The 18,600-nt window shown below is 41.9% G+C and overlaps 1 protein-coding gene across 20 annotated transcripts in view; it reads right to left on the minus strand.

Annotated features, from left to right (window-relative positions):
* The window catches only part of LOC110496030 (sodium bicarbonate cotransporter 3), a 59,198-nt gene extending 40,800 nt beyond the window's left edge, over positions 1-18,398 (minus strand). For 11 of the 20 annotated variants that reach the window (XR_016488475.1, XR_016488473.1, XR_016488474.1 and 8 more), the window contains exons 1-3: positions 18,024-18,290; positions 3,395-3,476; positions 1,654-1,791 (exon numbers count right to left, since the gene is read on the minus strand). Coding sequence is in view for 17 of the 20 variants with exons in the window: in XM_090208412.1 (XP_090064538.1) it covers positions 1,654-1,791; positions 3,395-3,476; positions 18,024-18,059 (256 nt within the window). In the remaining 3 variants the exon portion in view is untranslated. Of the gene's footprint in view, positions 1-1,653; positions 1,792-3,394; positions 3,477-6,256; positions 6,551-18,023 lie in introns of those variants that run through there. The other 9 variants (XM_090208408.1, XM_090208404.1, XM_036952516.2 and 6 more) reach the window with 4 other exon arrangements.
* Positions 18,399-18,600: the final 202 nt, after the last annotated feature.

Below are 18,600 nucleotides of genomic sequence, written 5' to 3' on the forward strand. Positions count from 1 at the left end.
ACAATGCCTTTTCCAGCATGATGAAGCACCTTGCCATAAAAATAAATAAAAAAGTGATAACTAAGTGGCTCAGGGAACGAAACATCGATACTTTGGGTCCATGGCCAGGAAACTCCCCAGACCTTAATCCCATTGAGAACTTGTGGTCAATCCTCAAGAGGCGGGTGGACAAACAAAAACCCACAAATTCTGACAAACTCCAAGCATTGATTATGCAAGAATGGGCTGCCATCAGTCAGGATGTGGCCCAGAAGTTAATTGACAGCATGTCAGGGCAGATTGCAGAGGTCTTGAAAAAGAAGGGTCAACACTGCAAATATTGACTCTTTACATCAACTTCATGTAATTGTCAATAAAAGCCTTTGACACTTATGAAATGCTTGTAATTATACTTCAGTATTCCATAGTAACATCTGACAAAAATATCTAAAGACACTGAAGCAGCAAACTTTGTGGAAATTAATATTTGTGTCATTCTCAACACTTTTGTATAAAAATAACACTTCAACTCGGAACACACATCTTGTCGATCTGGATGGGCTAATCCAGCAGAGGACCACACCGGATTCCACTCCCATCAGCTAAAACGTGGCTGCAGTGGGCACACGATCACCAACAACAAACAATTGAGGAGTGGAAAAACATTGCCTGGTCCGACGAATGCTGTTGAGTCATGCTGATGGCCGAGTCAGGATTTAGCGTTAACAACATGAGTCCATGGACCCATCCTGCCTGGTCTCAATGGTACAGGCTGGTGGCGGTGGTGTACTGGTGTGGGGAAGGTTTTCCTGGCACACGTTAAGTCCCTTGATACCAAGCAAGGAACATTTCCGACACCTTGTGTCAGGCTGTTTTGGAGGCAAAGGTGGGTCCGACCCAGTACTAGACGGGTGTACGTAATAAACTGGCCAGTGAGTGTATATTGTATTTGTGTTGATTCATTCATCTGCTATTATTTGATTTTGAGGACACTCTGTCTTGTTATTTTGTACATAATTGAGGCCAATACTGGGGGGGGGGGGGTGTAGCATGTAGCATGTTGTTCTGTGTATGTGTTGGGGAGAGTGATGTTCTGTGTGGGAAGGAAGGGGGGGGGGTAAAAGGGGCATTATGTTAGTTGTCATTTTTTAGGGGGGATGCTTGTGAAAATTAAGAAATGTCAACAAATAAAGTAAATTGTTACAAATCACATGGGGGAAATGTTTAAGGGCAATTTGTGGTGGGAGTTTTTGCATTGACACGATTCCAATACATTATGATTATGTCTACCGGTACATTAGCACGGCACTAAAAGCCCTGACTCTTTATCCAAATTACCCCATGATAGACGACTTATATGTAGGGTAACAACATGGATTTAAGTCTATTTAGCCATATGTTCCAACACACATTTATTCAATTGCATGAGGAGATGCATAAAGAGCATCAAGGAAGGTAGAAGTTTGTTGGGTAAAAACAAAGAAAGTCGCACATTCTATGTATGCTCCCAACAATTTAATAGATGAAAATTGTTAACCTATTAAATTGTTGTCAGCAATTTCTGTCAGCCTATAAAGTGTCTGACGTTTACTAATCCTTTAGTCAGCACCTCTACTAACATTTCTAACCGTCAGCTGATGCTTTTAACTGGACTTTAAGGTAGAAGTTAGTTACCATAAGTGGGGTCCTCCTCCTCGCGGTCCTCCTCCCGCTCCCTCCTCTTGCGGTGGTGTTTGTGGCCTCTGCCATGGTGCCTGCGTTTGTTCTCCCGGCCCAGCGGCACATGGACCCCGACATAGACCGCCCTGTGGCCTGAGACACACCACACCAAACCAGAGAGATTTACAGATTACCAGTCTCCATTTCCTGTGAATAACCTACTTAGACAGGAAAAAATACTATCACTTTTTTCATATTTGTTTATTTTCACTGTTTGTTGGATTCTTGCTATGAAATGCAAATGTCCTAGTTTTCTTGTGCCAATAGATGTTTTGGGAGGATGAGTCATTCTACTTTGATTTGAGAGATACTCTGGGAGAGCTGATGAAAAAAATACATAAGAAGGGGAGAAGGAAAAGGAAAAGATAAGAGAAAGACATGAGCCTAACAGATGGATATACAAAGAAAAAGAGAAAGGCAATAGAGAGAGGGATATAGTGTTTGAGTGGAATGAAGAGAGACAAAAATACCAGAAACAAAACAGGGGAAATGAGAGGGATAATGGATAGAGAGAGAGAGAGAATGGCAAACTAGAGAGAGAGAGAAAGAGAACATGTACAGTACATGTGGTAATGATGTTATTTGCTAGCTGTGCAATGACACTTCCTTTAAAACACTCTCCTGTCTCTGCCTCGTTCCCAGGAGAAGGACCACAGAGGAGTGGTTTCAATAACAACTGGCTCGCTGCCAGCTCTGTTTCTAAATTAATTATAACTCAAATATCGTCTGCTTCCTGGAAAAACCTTGCATCTCAGTTTTTGTTTATTTCGATTTTCCTACATAAATTGAAAGTAGTCATTAATTTCATGACATACACATTGATGTCTAATAAAAAGTTACTCATCATACTGTTTTGTATGACCATAGACAGTCTACTGACCATTTAGTACTCTCTTAGTCAACCATACCATGTACTTCACTGCAAGCTCCAATGAAACATGCAGCCTATTTCTGCTTGGGGAACTAGGCAGGTGATTGGTAGGCGTTCTCAGTACCCATTAGAGATAATCACAGGTCGTGTTTGAAATCCCCTGGAATGTACAGCTCAGAGAGAAAATGCTAACTTTGTTACCTAGACGGGCCAGATAATCAGAGGCCAGATTTGCGGCTAATCATAGTCAGATAGGCAGAGAATGTTTGGGTTGTAAGGAGACACCACTGTGTCAGACACCACCGTGTCATATGTACAGTACTTTCATGTGATACGACCAGCTGGACTTGAATAAAGGCGTACACAACAGTTAAGCTCAATTACATTTGCCATATGTCAGTGGGCTCATGTTTGTCTGGCTAATGAACATACCCCACACCCAGGTGAGGAGAGCCAGGCTGGGGCTGGCTTTAATCTGCCAAGGCCCCCTGAGAAACAAAACCAGCAACACCTGTTCTTTCTATTCACAGCACGTATCTAGGCCTATAATGTGGACAGAAATCATCCACACAGAGACAGAAAAACGGGCATCTAGACACAACAGTAATAAAGGCAGATACACAAACTGGTACATTCACAGAGGCTGACTGGAACTAGGGTTTAGTTCAATTTCAATTCAATTGACTGAATTGAGCCAATTCAACTAGCACACCATTTCTCCAACACATTGCACACAGGAATTAACACACAGGCATAGACATACACATAGGTACAGTAAGTTGGTAGGGCTGTATGGACCAGGGAAGAAGTCTAGACTAGACTTACTCTCCAGGTCTTCCGTCTCATAGTTGGTGTTGGTGGTGGAGCTGGTCTTCCCGAGGTCAATGATGGCCTCCTCGTCCAGACCCTAAGAGAGATGGAAAGAGATTTTAGGCCTTTAATGGACTAATAAACTGACAGTTGAAACCGCGACTGAGCCAGAGGCTTATAAAAACGACTTTATAAGACCACCAGACTGGTATCACAGCACCTTCAGCCATTAGTATAGGTACTACCGAAATTACCAACAAGATGGATGTTTGTCTGATATTCAAAGAACAACAGGAACAACAGCTTTTGGTGCCTTTGCAGAGAACAAGCTGCTTTGACACACAGCATTTGTGCTTGATTTGATTTCAGGATTCAGGAATAACAGTCTATTATTATGTATTGTCTTCGGGATTAGGCCTATTTGACAGTATTCCTGCACCTGGGCTAGGAAATGTTAGCCTGATCCACCATCCTGACCACTGCACTCTTGTTTTGCTTCATTTAACAGAATCCGTGCAGCAAAACAGAATACCGTACGCTCGTGAGATCAGGATGGTCATACGAGGCTTGAGATTCCTATTTTTCCATCCTCTGAAGGAAAGGTAATGGTACTTTATCACAGGCGTGTTCCAGGAGATCTTTGTTGTGAGGTACACTAGGGCCCTCAAATCCAAATCTGGACCTCAAAGCCAGTTCTACTGCTTAAAAAAGAAAATCCCCTCTATTCAGGGACTGATTTAGACCTGTGACAACAGGTGGGTATCATTAATTAATTGTCAGGTAGAACAGAAAACCAGCAAGCTCCGGAACTTATAGGGTAAGATTTTAATACCCCTACACTAGGGGGTTAGGCCTATATGTGACTTGTTCACAGAAGAGGCATTTGAACGTAATCCTTTTTTTTCTTACAGAATGTGTTTTTTGGCAGAAATGCCTTCAGGAACATATGAACTTTCATGTGCCTTAATAACAAACTTGTATGCCATCTGTAAATACAAATAAAATTGTTAAATTATAAGCATAGTTGGTTTAGCCACGGAAAAAGGAAGGAACCTTCCCACTAGCCACGATTGGCTGGGATAATGGATGGGCTGGACATGCCGAGAGATGAGTTTGGATTGGTCTGCCATGTAGCACGTTTCCGTCTATAACATGAGTTGCTCAGTATGTGTAGGTAATCCTTTCTAACGCATATTTTTGAAAGATATCACAAAGAACTGCAGATGTGTTGCTAATGCTCTCCACTTTCTGGAGGGTAGAGTTTTGAAATCAGTGAAATGTTCGGTGGAAGCAGAGTATGATAGCTAAGGAGAAGGATAAAATTCAGGTGTTTGATTGCAAGTATGTGGAGGGAGTCGAAAAGAGAACACACAAAAAGCTGTTGTATAAAACCCCTGTCTCCGGATTACATCTTCAAACTAAGGGCAACCATGGCATCCGTGACAGAGTGGGAGAAGCGTTCATCCATGTATACGTGGAAGAGAGTCTAGCTAGCTACATTTTTAGATATTATACATTTCAAATTTTGTCAGAAAGTTGTTTTCATTGTAAGTTAAAGCGTACTGTTAGCTAGCTAACGTTAGCTGGCTGGCTTGCTAGCTAATGTTACATGTATGATCTGTGTAGTAATATTATTCATATCTCAGAGCCATTTGCATTGCGTGTTATAGCCTAATGTTAGCTAGCTAGCTAACGTTGAACCTAGTTCGGTTAGCTTTAGCTACCTGTAGATTCATGCAGGATAGTAACGTTATGAGTTGGGATTATGGTTCATTGTTTAGCTAGTTAAGCTAACTACATGTTTAAACAAAAGACCCCACTATGCAAGTAACCAGCTCACTGTACCGTTTACACCTTCTCTATCCTGTGCATGTGAAAAATAAACTTAGATTTGATTTGATATTGTGTGTTTAACAGAGGCGGTAATGTGAAGAACAACATGACACATGAAAGTCAAAACATGCACCAAAGTCAAATTAGGATATAACGTTAGGCCAACGATACAGTGTCCAAATTCTAAAATTATCTGGTAGAATGCCCTGCTTTTATTTAATCACACTCACAACCAAGCTATTTTCTGTAATTAACTTGTAAAGAAGTATCTTGTTGTGAGTTTATTTTCCTGTAATAATGAATACTTTGTCAGCTATATGATGTGGTCATTATTTGAACTGGCTAGCCAGCTAACTTAACGTTAGCTAGCTAGCTAACAAGCTAAAAACTAACCAAAGCATTGTTTAGAAAGTTGCTTTTTGGTTTAAATTGGTTTATTGGTGTTAAAATACACCAGTTATGCTATTTTGGACCACCAGACTGATTTTGTGTTTATACTTTTTCATAACGACAAGAACAAGTTTGATGTCATACGACAATTGAATGTTCATAATGTCACTGCAACAACTGTATACAGACATGTCGATAGAAGTAGTATAACCCAGTCTTTTGTCTTGAAACCTTTGGTTGTTTAGTACACTACCATACAACTGCAGTGTATGAGATTTTTTTTCTAGCTCTGAGCTTCAAATTTAGCTACAGTACATACAGTAGGACCGAATCCAGGTGGTGGGTCACATATCTGCTTTAATTATTCCTCACGGACCTGTACTGGAACAGTATTAGCATAAGGTAACATAAATCAGTTTGGCTACAGTAAGTAAGTAGATGTATTCTTTTATCATAAATGTACTGATGCTGTGATGCAAAATGGCATCCCAGAAATGGGGTAATTTAATAAAAAAGTTTATAGTTTCAAACATTGATACATTGAATTAGGCCTATCAACAGTCAGAGCATTGCACCATCATGCTTAAAGGATGGCATGCTATAAAAGTGTACAGACACTTTTTATGTCATTTCACTTGGTTCTGAGAAACTTACCCGACCAGCGATAGACCTCCTCAGGCTCATTCGGCAGAATGTGGGCGTGCAGAAAACATGGACAAAGCTCCAAAAACACTAATGAACGTCGTTTTAAAAAATGCAAAACTATAATATAGTGATGGCGATGTTGTACACGTGAAATAGTGTAATTTCAGTATTTTATATTCTGTTTTGTTGGATTTGAGCAATACTTTTTAGTGCACAGGCAAATGCGTGCTTTCATCAAAAATAGAGATTTGGTAAAACATATATTTTTTAAACGGTCCTTTAAAGCTTGCCCAAATTTGCAGCATCAGTCCTTAGATGGACTTTGAAATAATATAATATTAACCGGCACTATCAGCAAAGCTCAGCAACTGACTTTGAACTGTGGGAGTTGCACGCATCAGTAACTAGATGGGCTTTAAAATAATATAATATTAAACTGACTCAGTGATGTTGGTATGAGCAGCAGCGCAGATATTCAGATGAGCACGATGCAACACTGCTCTCACACAGTATCTGCGCATGTGCAAGGGTGCGCTTCACCCAGCTACAACATGATAGCTATAGAACCAAAACAGTGGAGTTAGCCTCATGCTCCAACGGTCTTGGTTGTTGCTGAATTCGACAAGATATTTCCGTTTACTTCATGCATTGCTGAGTCTACCGTTTAACCAGCACAATCAGCAGTGCTCAGCATCTGACTTTGAACTGTGGGAGTTACACCAATAATTTTGGGGCTTCAATAATGCAAGCTGCACTCTGTATGGCCTAGCTTGCTGACAGTCGAGTGGAACAGGGGAGGTTCTGCCTGCCTGGCATTGCAGTGGAACAGGAGGTTATGTTTGGCTGGTGGGCTTGAAGTCCAGTGAAACAGGGGAGGTTCTGCCTGGCTGGCTGGCAGTCCAGTGAAACAGGGGAGGTTCTGCCTGGCTGGCTGGCTGGCAGTGCAGTAGAACAGGGGAGGTTCTGCCTGGCTGGCAGTGCATGTAAAAGCCGATTTATGCTTGATCAGGCAATGAGGTCCGGAGGCTCCGTACGGATGTTGTGACGCAATTGCAAAGCCTCTGGAGGCTTGCGGAGACCAAATCAAGTCTCAAATCAAGGCATCGCCGTGTGCATCCCAAATGTTTTAACAATGCGGAGGGCTCCCTATAGCTCTGCATTCACATGATTGGGTAGGTAGGGGTGCACATCCTGTATAAACACACAAACTCACTTCCTTGACAACTTCCTTCACAACAGCTCTGCGAAGCGCAAGTATGAATGTGCTCACTTCTGCAGAGGCCGCATCGCAGTAAATGATGTACGGACAGTACACTTTCGAGATTGACCATGAATTTGCTTTAAACAAGGGAGGTTCTGCCAGGCTGGCAGTGCAGTGGAACAGGGGAGGTTCTGCCTGGCAGGCAATGCAGTGAAACATGGGAGATTCTGGCTGGCAGGCAGTGCAGAGGAACAGGGGAGGTTCTGCCTGGCTGGCAGTGCAGTCAGACAGGAAGAGGAAAAAACACTGTGTTTTTTATTAGTGACAGACACTCAGCCCTGACAAGCAGGGCAGAAACACACAATAGGCCTAGTCTACTAATTACACTTGATATGTGACCAGAATTCAACCAAATGTAAGAAGAGATCATCACTCTGCTTCCTCACAATATTTCCCACTGTTTCCTATGGCCCCCTGACGATGACAGAGAGGTCTCTCAACTCTCCAGCACCCACCACAGTGTCTATTTCAGCCCCACATGAGGTATTGTGACTGGGAGAGGAGACTATTTTTGACCTGCCTGTGCCTCCTATATGGCCAAAATATCATATCACAGTATTTATCTAATTTCTGATGTTATTTTATGTTTTAGAATAATACATTGACTTATGAGTAGGGGCATGACCCTAGGGTGGCAACACATACATTGTAAGTGATTTGGGTTTTCTCAATTTTTATTGGTTTATACTGTTCAAATAAACTTCAACCATAAATCTTTTTCTGCATTTTCATCCATTTCTGCAGTTTCTGCATTCATTTGAGATCATTTCCACACTGCCATGTATGGGTGCACGATATTGGCAGAAAAACTAGGCATTATTTTTATGGTGCATTGCGATTTGATTTAGATCAAAACACTTGGGTAAACTGTTGGAATCATGGAAATAGAATAACTATTAAAATATTATTATTATTATAATGCCAGGGTTATTGTTACAGTGTAGGAACCAAAGTGTTGGTCAGTATTTTCTAGGGGACCTACATAGCTGACTCAGTACACTTAGCCAGCTAAGTAGCGATTAGCATTAGTGGCTAATACGATTTAGTAACAACTTGCTAAGAAAAGACAAACTAGCTGTTTGCTAATGTTGATTTGATTTACAGATGTAGGAAACAAACTAAGTGTTATTATAGAATGCTTGTGGATTTATATTAAGACGTAAAGTGGAAACAGCATTGTTGTTATCAACATTGTTGCATGTGCTACATTGACCATGCAGACTGAATGAAAGTGTCTCGTGGTCAAGGAACAACAAATGTGCTCCTTGAGTGACAGGGGGCGGGCTAGGTCTTGTGAGGTAAGCAGCATGGAGAGAGACTGCTAGTGCAATTCTCTAGTGTTTTGGCTTTTATTTCTGTAAAACCAGGAGTGCTGTCCAGATATACCGTATTTTACCCTAATACCGGTATTGATGCAAGGATTGGTTTGGGTTTTTACTTTACCTTCTAGGATCATATCACCTCTACCTTACCTGCCACCCTAGACCCACTTCAATTCGCTTACCGCCACAGTAGATCCACAGACGATGCAATCGCCATCTATAAGAAGGCTGTTTATTGACTACAGCTCAGCATTCAACACCATAGTACCCTCCAAGCTCATCATTAAGCTGGAGGCCATGGGTCTGAACCTCGCCCTGTGCAACTGGGTCCAGGACTTCCTGACAGGCCGCCCTCAGGTGGTGAAGATAGGAAACATCACCTCCACTCCGCTGATCCTCAACACTGGGGCCCCACAATGGTGCATGCACAGCCCCATCCTGTACTCCCTGTTCACCCATGACTGCGTGACCAAGCAAGCCTCCAGCTCAATCATCAAGTTTGCAGACGACACAACAGTAGTAGGCTTGATTGCCAACGATAATGAGACAGCCTACAGCAGGGATACAAACTGGTGAGGGCCCAAAAAGGTGACACAATTTCTGCTAGGGGGAAATTCAGGTTTTAACTAATTAAACAAAGAATATGATCTACATGATCAGTCGCTGTGTAAAATAAAAAGTGGTTAATGTGAACCTAGCTCATAGCAAAAAAATGTAAAGAAAGAAATCCAATGTTATCTGTTGCCTAGACTTTACTGCGAATGACACTCAAGTCTTGAGAAAAAAACAATACACTAATATTGCAGTTAGCCATGACAGCCTTTATAATATTATAATAGAATACTTTTTACCACACATCTAAATATTGCACCTGGGGGAAAAAACATCTTAAAGTAGAAATAGATTGAAACTAACAGACATTCTATTTTTACCGTATTATAGTGGCCACTATAGTAGACATCGATCAAGTGCACAAGGCTATGTGTATGCAAAAATAGTTCACTGAGTAGATCATTAAATACCCCCCTCCCCCCTCACTCACACGTGTTACTGTCACGTTCAACACAACAAAAGCAATATCTTTGGGCTACACATTATTACACTGTACATGTGCCTATGGACAACGGTTCTACAATGTGCCAGTAGAGCATGATACCCTTTGTTGGCATAACTGATCTCTTTCAGGCAGAGTACACCTGGCATAACCCTTTTTATCAACTGTATTGAAAAAGTGAGAAAGAGGGAAAGTGTGTGGTGTTTCTTTCACCTTTATAGTGGCTTCCAGTTTAAGCCAGGCCCAGCTCCAACTACACTTGTTTAACAAGCAAGTCTCATTTTCACCTAATTCTCTTATTCTGAAAATTAACCACATACTGTAAAGGGAAAACATTAGTTCGCAGATAGCAGTTAGTTCGTTAGCTAGCTAACATTTCACACAGATTGCCAGGGTCCAGTAAGCAACTAACACGTTATAACTTGAGGAACGGCAAGGAGTCGTATACCAGTTAGCGAATTGTTTTGGTTACTAACGTTAGCTCATCTGATATTGTAACGTTAAGTACTTAATGTTAGCTGTCTGACATTATTAGCCAGCAAAATTTCACATCATGAATTCAAATATTTTATCAGTTAAGTTGGCAAATGTTGCTAAACATTTCTCTGGCTATCTAACGGAGAAATCGATCCAGCTAGTAAGATAACGTTACTTAATAATGTTAACAAAACTTGTTCCACCACACTTTCTCCCTCACCTCAAACTTTCCAAATACCAGTTGTTTTACGGTTACAGCTCATGAAGTATGCTTCATCACCGTCTCACCTACCTCTTAGCTATCGTTCAGGGAACGGGCTGTTGTAAGTTAACTGGTAAACTGCCTCTCCCTTCTCACCTACCTCTTAGCTATCGTTCAGGGGACGGGCTGTTGTAAGTTAACTGGTAAACTGCCTCTCCCTTCTCACCTACCTCTTAGTTATCGTTCAGGGGACGTGCTGTTGTAAGTTAACTGGTAAACTGCCTCTCCCTTCTCACCTACCTCTTAGTTATCGTTCAGGGGACGTGCTGTTGTAAGTTAACTGGTAAACTGCCTTTCCACTCTCACCGACCTCTTAGCTATCGTTCAGGGCAAACTACCTGACCTCCAGGACACCTACAGCACCTGATGTCACAGGAAGGCCAAAAAGATCATCAAGAACATCAACATCATATATGGACGCTCGTTCCATATATGTATATAGTCTTAATTCATTCCTACTTAGATTTGTGTATTGGGTATATGTTGTGTAATTTGTTAGATATTACTTGTTAGATATTACTGCACTGTCGGAGCTAGAAGGTAGCTTTTCGCTACACCTGCAATAACATATGCTAATCACATGTCTGTGACCAATAACATTTGATTTGATATATTTCGATATTTGGTTTGTTAAATGTGATACGCCAATCCGTTTTTAATAGTTTACTCCACTACTTGGGTCATCCCTCTCCTTCTCTCTCACCAATCCCTGCCTCCTGTCACTCAAGGAGAGCACTTGTTGTTGCTCGACCACGAGATCATTTACCGATAGTTCACAGTGAGTTACTGTATTTTCTTTGGTTCACTCTTTGGTTTGCATGGTCAATGCAGCAGATGTAACAATATATTGATGACAATGCTTTCAGCTTTGATTCTTAATATAAATCCACAAGCGTTCTATAATTACACTATTCGTTTGTGTATCTTACTGTCTGCAAACAGCTATTTTGTATTTTCTTAGCAACTTGTGTTAGCCACTTATGCTAATCGCTAGTTAGCTAGCTAATAATTGTACTAATTCAGAGCAAACATAGCTAGCTAATACAGCCTGATACCAGTGCTGGTGTAGGCCTGAATGTGCAACAGTATCTTCTAAATCAGAGAGGAATAGGCGAAGCATCAATATGTTAGCTACATGAAGTAAAAGAAAACATTAACTGTAGCCAAAGATCATAGGGTCCCACTCCTCTGGGAAACACTGACCAATACTTTGGTTCCTACCCTGTAACAATAACACCTCCAAAGAGATTCTATAAAAGCCTCCCCGGCCCAATATTACTTTCTAACTATAGAATTTGAATAATCGTTCTATTTCCATGACTCCAACAGTTCACCCAACTGTTTTTATCTAAATTGCAATTGGAATAAAATCGTGCAGCCCTACGTGGCAGTGTGGAAATTATCTCAAATCAGACACTCTTTTGGTTGAAGTTTTATTGAACAGTATAAAACAATCAGAATGGAGAAACCCCCATTGAAATAACTTATCATTTAAGTGTTGCCACCGTAGGGTCATAAACAGCTCAAACAAAATGTATATTCAGGTATTGTCAAATACCGTCAGAAATTTGAAACATCCTCCTCCATTGGAGGAGGCATTGAGATATCCCACTAAACACAGATAAGTACTGCTGCTAAGCAGCAGAGAGAGCTGATTCGATAGGTGAGGATGTTAAACACACAGTGGGAGGATAGGAACATGATATGCACAGAGCACATCTCTCTGGCATTGGAGTCTCATTTGCTCCGACTGCTCTCTCTTCACTGAACCATGCAAGCCCCTCTTGAACTGAGCCTCCAATCTCATGAGCTACTACATAGAGTACCAGTCAAACGTTTGGACACACCTACTCGTTCCACGGTTTTTCATTATTTTTTACTAGTTCCTACATTGTAGAATAAGAGTGAAGACATCAAAACTATGAAATAACACATATAGAATCATGTAGTAGCCAATAAAGTGTTAAACAAATCAAAATACATCTGACATTCTTCAACGTAGCCACCCTTTGCCTTGATGACAGCTTTGCACACTCAGGGGTGAGCCAAGACGGTGAGAGGTGAGCCAAGAAGGTGAGAGGTGAGCCAAGAAATAAAGAAAGGGGTTTGATAGTGGGCTAGGAGTGCTGGACTGATGATGCTGGGCTTGGCTCAGTGGACTGCATTGCTACTGTTGTTGACTGTTCATTGTGATGGATACAAGGCATCAAATAGTCCAAGGCTATACTAAGCCAATGTTTACACCTGAGAAATGATGATTATTCCAGGTTCATTACCACTTCAAAGCCTCTTAAAATAGGCCTAGTGCCTGCGGAAATCTGTTAGCATGCATGTGAAGCTGTTTATTGTATGTGTGTCAGGCAGCGTGTGTTTGGTATGCATTTCATTTCTTGAGTCCATGGTGTGGGTAAGTTAAGCACATGTGTTCAGAATCAGAGCTGGTTTATTCCGCTCATCACAATTTCAAAACACATTATGCAACCTGCTGCTGCGGCTACTCCAGTCCAAAATAACCCCCATGGGAGCTGGTTGGTCATGCCCAGTTACCCACAGAACACAGCTGCAAATGGGGGTTGGGGGGGGGGGGTGACAGCAAGGTCTGACTGTCCCTAAAAGAGAGAGAGAGGAGGGGGACTATAAATGGGGGGGCTCACGACCCAGGGACCATAACGTCACCTGGAGTGTGAGAGAGCAGCAGAATGGGGGGCATGCATAGAGCCTCATTTGGGATAAGCCGTTCCCAACCCTGTTCATTCAAGGCCAGGGGGTAACAAGGGGTGGGGGCGAAGCTGGCAGCCAACCTCCCTAGCAATAACAAAGTCATCTCATCCTCTACCCCATAGCTAACCCATGTGCCCTAAGCGCACCCAGCCCCCTCTGCTTCTGACACCTTCCAAGATCACACCATAGTTTACATAATATCATGCAAAACCTCTCACAGACATCAAGGATCACTCTAGAGTTCACCAGCCAAGCATAAAAGGTGATAGACCTATCTATTGAACCCAAAAGACTGGATCCCCGTAGAGAACTGTAGACAAATATGATTTTTGGGGGACTAGGGACGTCCTGCAGTTTAAAAACAGCATGACTTGATATTCGAATACTCTATGATGAGTATGTTCTCAAGGCAATGACACACAAGAAGCATGGGATCTAAAGCTGTCAATGTCAACAGCAGCGCGTATTACAGTATAACCGTGTAACTGACGGTTACGGATGAAGACTGCCATGAAAACTAAAGACGGGCAAGGGGGGGCATTTGTGCAGTTGAATCGGTTTCTACGGTAACATGCTCTTAACAACGTGATGATGCTTTGTTGCTCCTTGCTGAAACAAGAAACTAGCAAAGGACACTTTGGTTGCCTAGGCAATGCCCCCCACAATGCAGCAGCAGCACACACCGAAATAGAATGAATAGACCTGGCTTGGAACCTTCAACCCTGGCAATTTGACTGGTAAATAGAATGAATAGACCTGGCTTGGAACCTCTAACCCTGGCAATTTGACTGGTAAATAGAATGAATAGACCTCGCTTGGAACCTTTAACCCTGGCAATTTGACTGGTAAATAGAATGAATAGACCTGGCTTGGAACCTTTAACCCTGGCAATTTGACTGGTAAATAGAATGTATAGACCTGGCTTGGAACCTCTAACCCTGGCAATTTGACTGGTAAATAGAATGAATTGACCTGGCTTGGAACCTTTAACCCTGGCAATTTGACTGGTAAATAGAATGAATAGACCTGGCTTGGAACCTCTAACCCTGGCAATTTGACTGGTAAATAGAATGAATAGACCTGGCTTGGAACCTCTAACCCTGGCAATTTGACTGGTAAATAGAATGAATTGACCTGGCTTGGAACCTCTATCCCTGGCAATTTGACTGGTAAATAGAATGAATAGACCTGGCTTGGAACCTCTAACCCTGGCAATTTGACTGGTAAACTCATAGGTACACTCACATTGGCCCTCTGGTGTTGTGACACAATACTTGGTAACACTTTACTTGACACCCAGTGTCATAACACATTCTGACACGTCATAACCATGGCATAATATGTTATAACACCTGACATAACCTGTCATAACACTGTCATGAACCAAATATTTACACTTTTGTGACATATATTGCATCATTTTATGGCTAGTTATGACACATACATAAGAGTGTCAAAACCCAAATTTATTGAAATTCGTTTTTCCCTGCCAAGAAGTTTGCTCTAGTTTTAAAGTTGCTTTCTTAAATCCTTTTTTGTTGTTTTTACAGTCATGTTTTTTTTTATTATCATATTTTAAATAACTTTAGGACACGGTCCTGAAGCATTATGACCATCCCGTGTCACTGTAATTGGACTAAGACAATAATGCTTCTTGACAGTGTCATAAAGTGTATGACCATCATAATCATACAAGCCAGATAGGCCTATCACATGCACGCCCTTATATCAGTCATCAGTCAAAAAGAGGGTGTCTTGGCCTGCTCCTAAAATCTGCTCCTAAATCTGCAACAGAGCATTGGGGTAGCTGCATGCTTAACATCAATGTGTGTGCAATTTCAATGATAATTTAATATGGTGAATAAAAAAAAGTGATATAACCATAGCCTGTTGACATGTAGGCTATGTTGTAATGCAGTGGTTCCCAACAAGGGGTAATTGGCCCATCCACAGGGGGTACTTGAAAAGACTCATGAGACCATAGGCCTACTGGTAAAATTCACATGAGGGGGTACTTCAGGGGTACTCCAGGCAGAACAAAATATACTTGGTGGTACATTAACAAGCTTGGGAACCACTGGTGTAATGGAATGTTTTGCCTTGTGTGGTAGGTTTTGTGTGTTTTGACACTCTTATGTAGGTGTCATAACCAGCCATAAAATATTGCAATATATACTATATACAGTGTCTTCGGAAAGTATTCAGAGCTCTTTACGTTTTCCACATTTTATTACCTTAGTCATATTCTAAAATGTATTAAATAAAAAAATCGCTAACTAGCTAATACATGTGCTGAGTCAGAGCAAACGTAACTAGCTATACAGCCTGATAATACTAGTGATGGTGTAGACCTACATTTGTGCAACAGTTTCTTCTAAATCAAAGAGGAATACTCAAAGCAAGAATATGTCAGCTGAGAAGTAGCTAAGAAAAAACATTCAATGTAGCCAAAGGATGCGGTCCAAACACTTAAAAGACACCCTATCTCCACAGCCCTTAAATTAAGTGCACCCTTCTGATGACGTATCATGACGCCTGACGAGTATACACTTGCAGGGAAAGGGGCGAGGGAGGAAGGAATGATTTTTAAATGGACCACCCTTGGCCGGAAATTCGTCACTCGTTCATCCCGCGATGATTGTGGGTGCTTTACAGTGGGGCAAAAAAGTATTTAGTCAGCCACCAATTGTGCAAGTTCTCCCACTTAAAAAGATGAGAAAGGCCTGTAATTTTCATTATAGGTACACTTCAACTATGACAGACAAAATGAGAAAAAAAATCCAGAAAATCACATTGTAGGATTTTTAATGAATTTATTTGCAAATTATTCCTGATTCTAACTGGATTATATTTAATAAGCTGCCCTCTGTGTTCTGTTAGACAAGAAACTCTTTATCCACATTATAGCAGGGGGTGTTAAAACATAACACATACGTTTTTCCAGCAGTAGACTATGATCAATAATGTCAAAAGCTGCACTGAAGTCTAAAAAGACAGCCTCCACAACCATGATATTGAAATGAGATGTTCGATGAGCAGGTGTCCACATACTTTTAGGCATGTAGTGTACGTCACAACAGTTCTAAATATATGTGCTACGACAAGTTATGTCAGCTGTTATGATATATTTTGACATGGTTATGACCGTGTCATAACGTGTTATGATGCTGGGTGTCAAGTGAAGTATTGCCCAATACTTTTGTAAGACACATTTCAGTTGAATGCATTCAGTACAATCGACTAGGTATTCCCCTTTCCCTTTCCCTTTCCCTTTCCCTTTCCATGGTAATGTAGAATGTTAATTCAAATGATATTAACTGATGTGGCTCATGCAATGGAACGTATTTTTTGTAATGTCAGTTGAGTTTAATCAACAAATCACAGAAAATATTGATGGGTACACTTCCTGCTCACACTTCCTTGCTTTGCTTCTATGGGTACACCCGCAATGGCCGCCAGTCCACCCATTATGTCATTATTGACATGAATGGGGACTATTCATTCTATTTCTATGGCAGCACATGGCAGCAAATGCAGTTATGAGCTAAGGAGATGAGAAAATGTGAGTCCCCCAAAAATTAATTTGGCTGTCCAATTACCGTAATCCAAAATTCCATGGCCATCACAACTGTGTGTGTGTGTGTGTGTGTGTGTGTGTGTGTGTGTGTGTGTGTGTGTGTGTGTGTGTGTGTGTGTGTGTGTGTGTGTGTGTGTGTGTGAAGGGTCAGTTACTGTATAGCCTATCTGTTAAAATGGGGACTTCCATTTTCAATTAAATTCACTGTGCATTCGACCCTGGTTCTTGTCACTGTGAATGTTATCGGTGTGGGTGACTCTGGTTTAGTGTAGGAGTGATTTCGGACCCAGCCAGGTTACCTCTATTCCAGGATGTCGTTACTGGGCCTCGTTCCAGGCAGGGGAGGTGACATAAGTGAGGAGTTGCATAGCTCTATAGACACGCCAGTCCCCTGAGTTGTATCTCCACTGTCACACACAGGCCAAACGCAATACCAGAGGCAGCAGAAAATAGCATGCCCCCGCCCCCAATAAATAGGCTAAAGCATAGGCCACACAGAAATGGAAACCATTTCCACTCCTCTCTAAAAACACATTTTCCTCTCCTTGTATGTACAACCTAGTAACCACAGGTGTCTACATATTCTCCCTTCCCTGTCATTCTCCTCTTATCTAGGCTATTTCAATACCCTATCATTTCTTATTTCCCTCAGTGTGACTGACATCCACTTCCATTCAATGGATAAACAAACATCCTATTCATAATCTATCAATTTTTATCAAAGGAGCATGCTCTGTTATGTTTTGATTCTAGTCCACTTCCACATTTTCCTCCTCTGCTCCTCTCTCACGCTCCTCCCTTCTCTCTCTCTCCTGGTCTCTCTTTAATGCAGCCATATCTTGTTCCTGTCTCTTTCTCCCATTCCGGCTAGTGAAGAGCGGGAATGACCATTTCCTTTCTAAGAGACATGCAGGGACTCTCCCCTTTACCACATTATTGCCCTCTCTCTTCCCCTTTGAGATACATCCTATAGAACACCCTCTATTCTATTCTGCAACCACGGCCACTATTCTACGGTACAGCAAGACAATGTCAGAGATGGAGAAGACACACACACACACAAAAAAAACACACTCATGTTATCAGAGCAGAGCAGACCTACCGTCAGCACATGCTCCCCTTCACAGTTCCCCGCCATCTGGGCTAAAACATCAGTGGCAGCCGAGGCAGCTGTGGCGTTAGCTGGCTTCTTCTCTCTTATCTCCCGTGTGTGTGTTTCTATGAGCGTGTATGTGGACTTGTGTGTGTCTGAGCTCCAACTGAGACACTGGAATACTGGGCTGCTCTTGCCGGCTCGCCTGTGATTATACGGAGTGAGAGAGCAGAGCACTGCCTGCCTTAAAACAGACCTGCTCCTCTCCGACAACCCGCTCCTTTCTCAGCAGCCAATCCCCCGCAACCATGAATATTAAATTTGCCCAGCACACGCAGGCGGGCATACACACAGAGAGGACATACACAGAGGACACACACCCCCCCCCCCCCCCCCCCCTCCACACACACACACACCCACAGTGGCATTCAGGGCAAACACCCACACGCACACACATTTCTCACAGACATTACCCAGAGGGCGATGAGAATTGAAAAGGACAGACAGAGATGTGTTCATTACATGTCTCTGCCTCCATTGATTCTGCTACATTCGTATCTTTATCACAGTCTCAAGGTCATGTACA

This window comes from Oncorhynchus mykiss, chromosome 18 (genome assembly GCF_057628025.1).
Source record: "Oncorhynchus mykiss isolate SJ-2025 chromosome 18, ASM5762802v1, whole genome shotgun sequence".
Taxonomy (NCBI): Eukaryota; Metazoa; Chordata; class Actinopteri; order Salmoniformes; family Salmonidae; genus Oncorhynchus; species Oncorhynchus mykiss.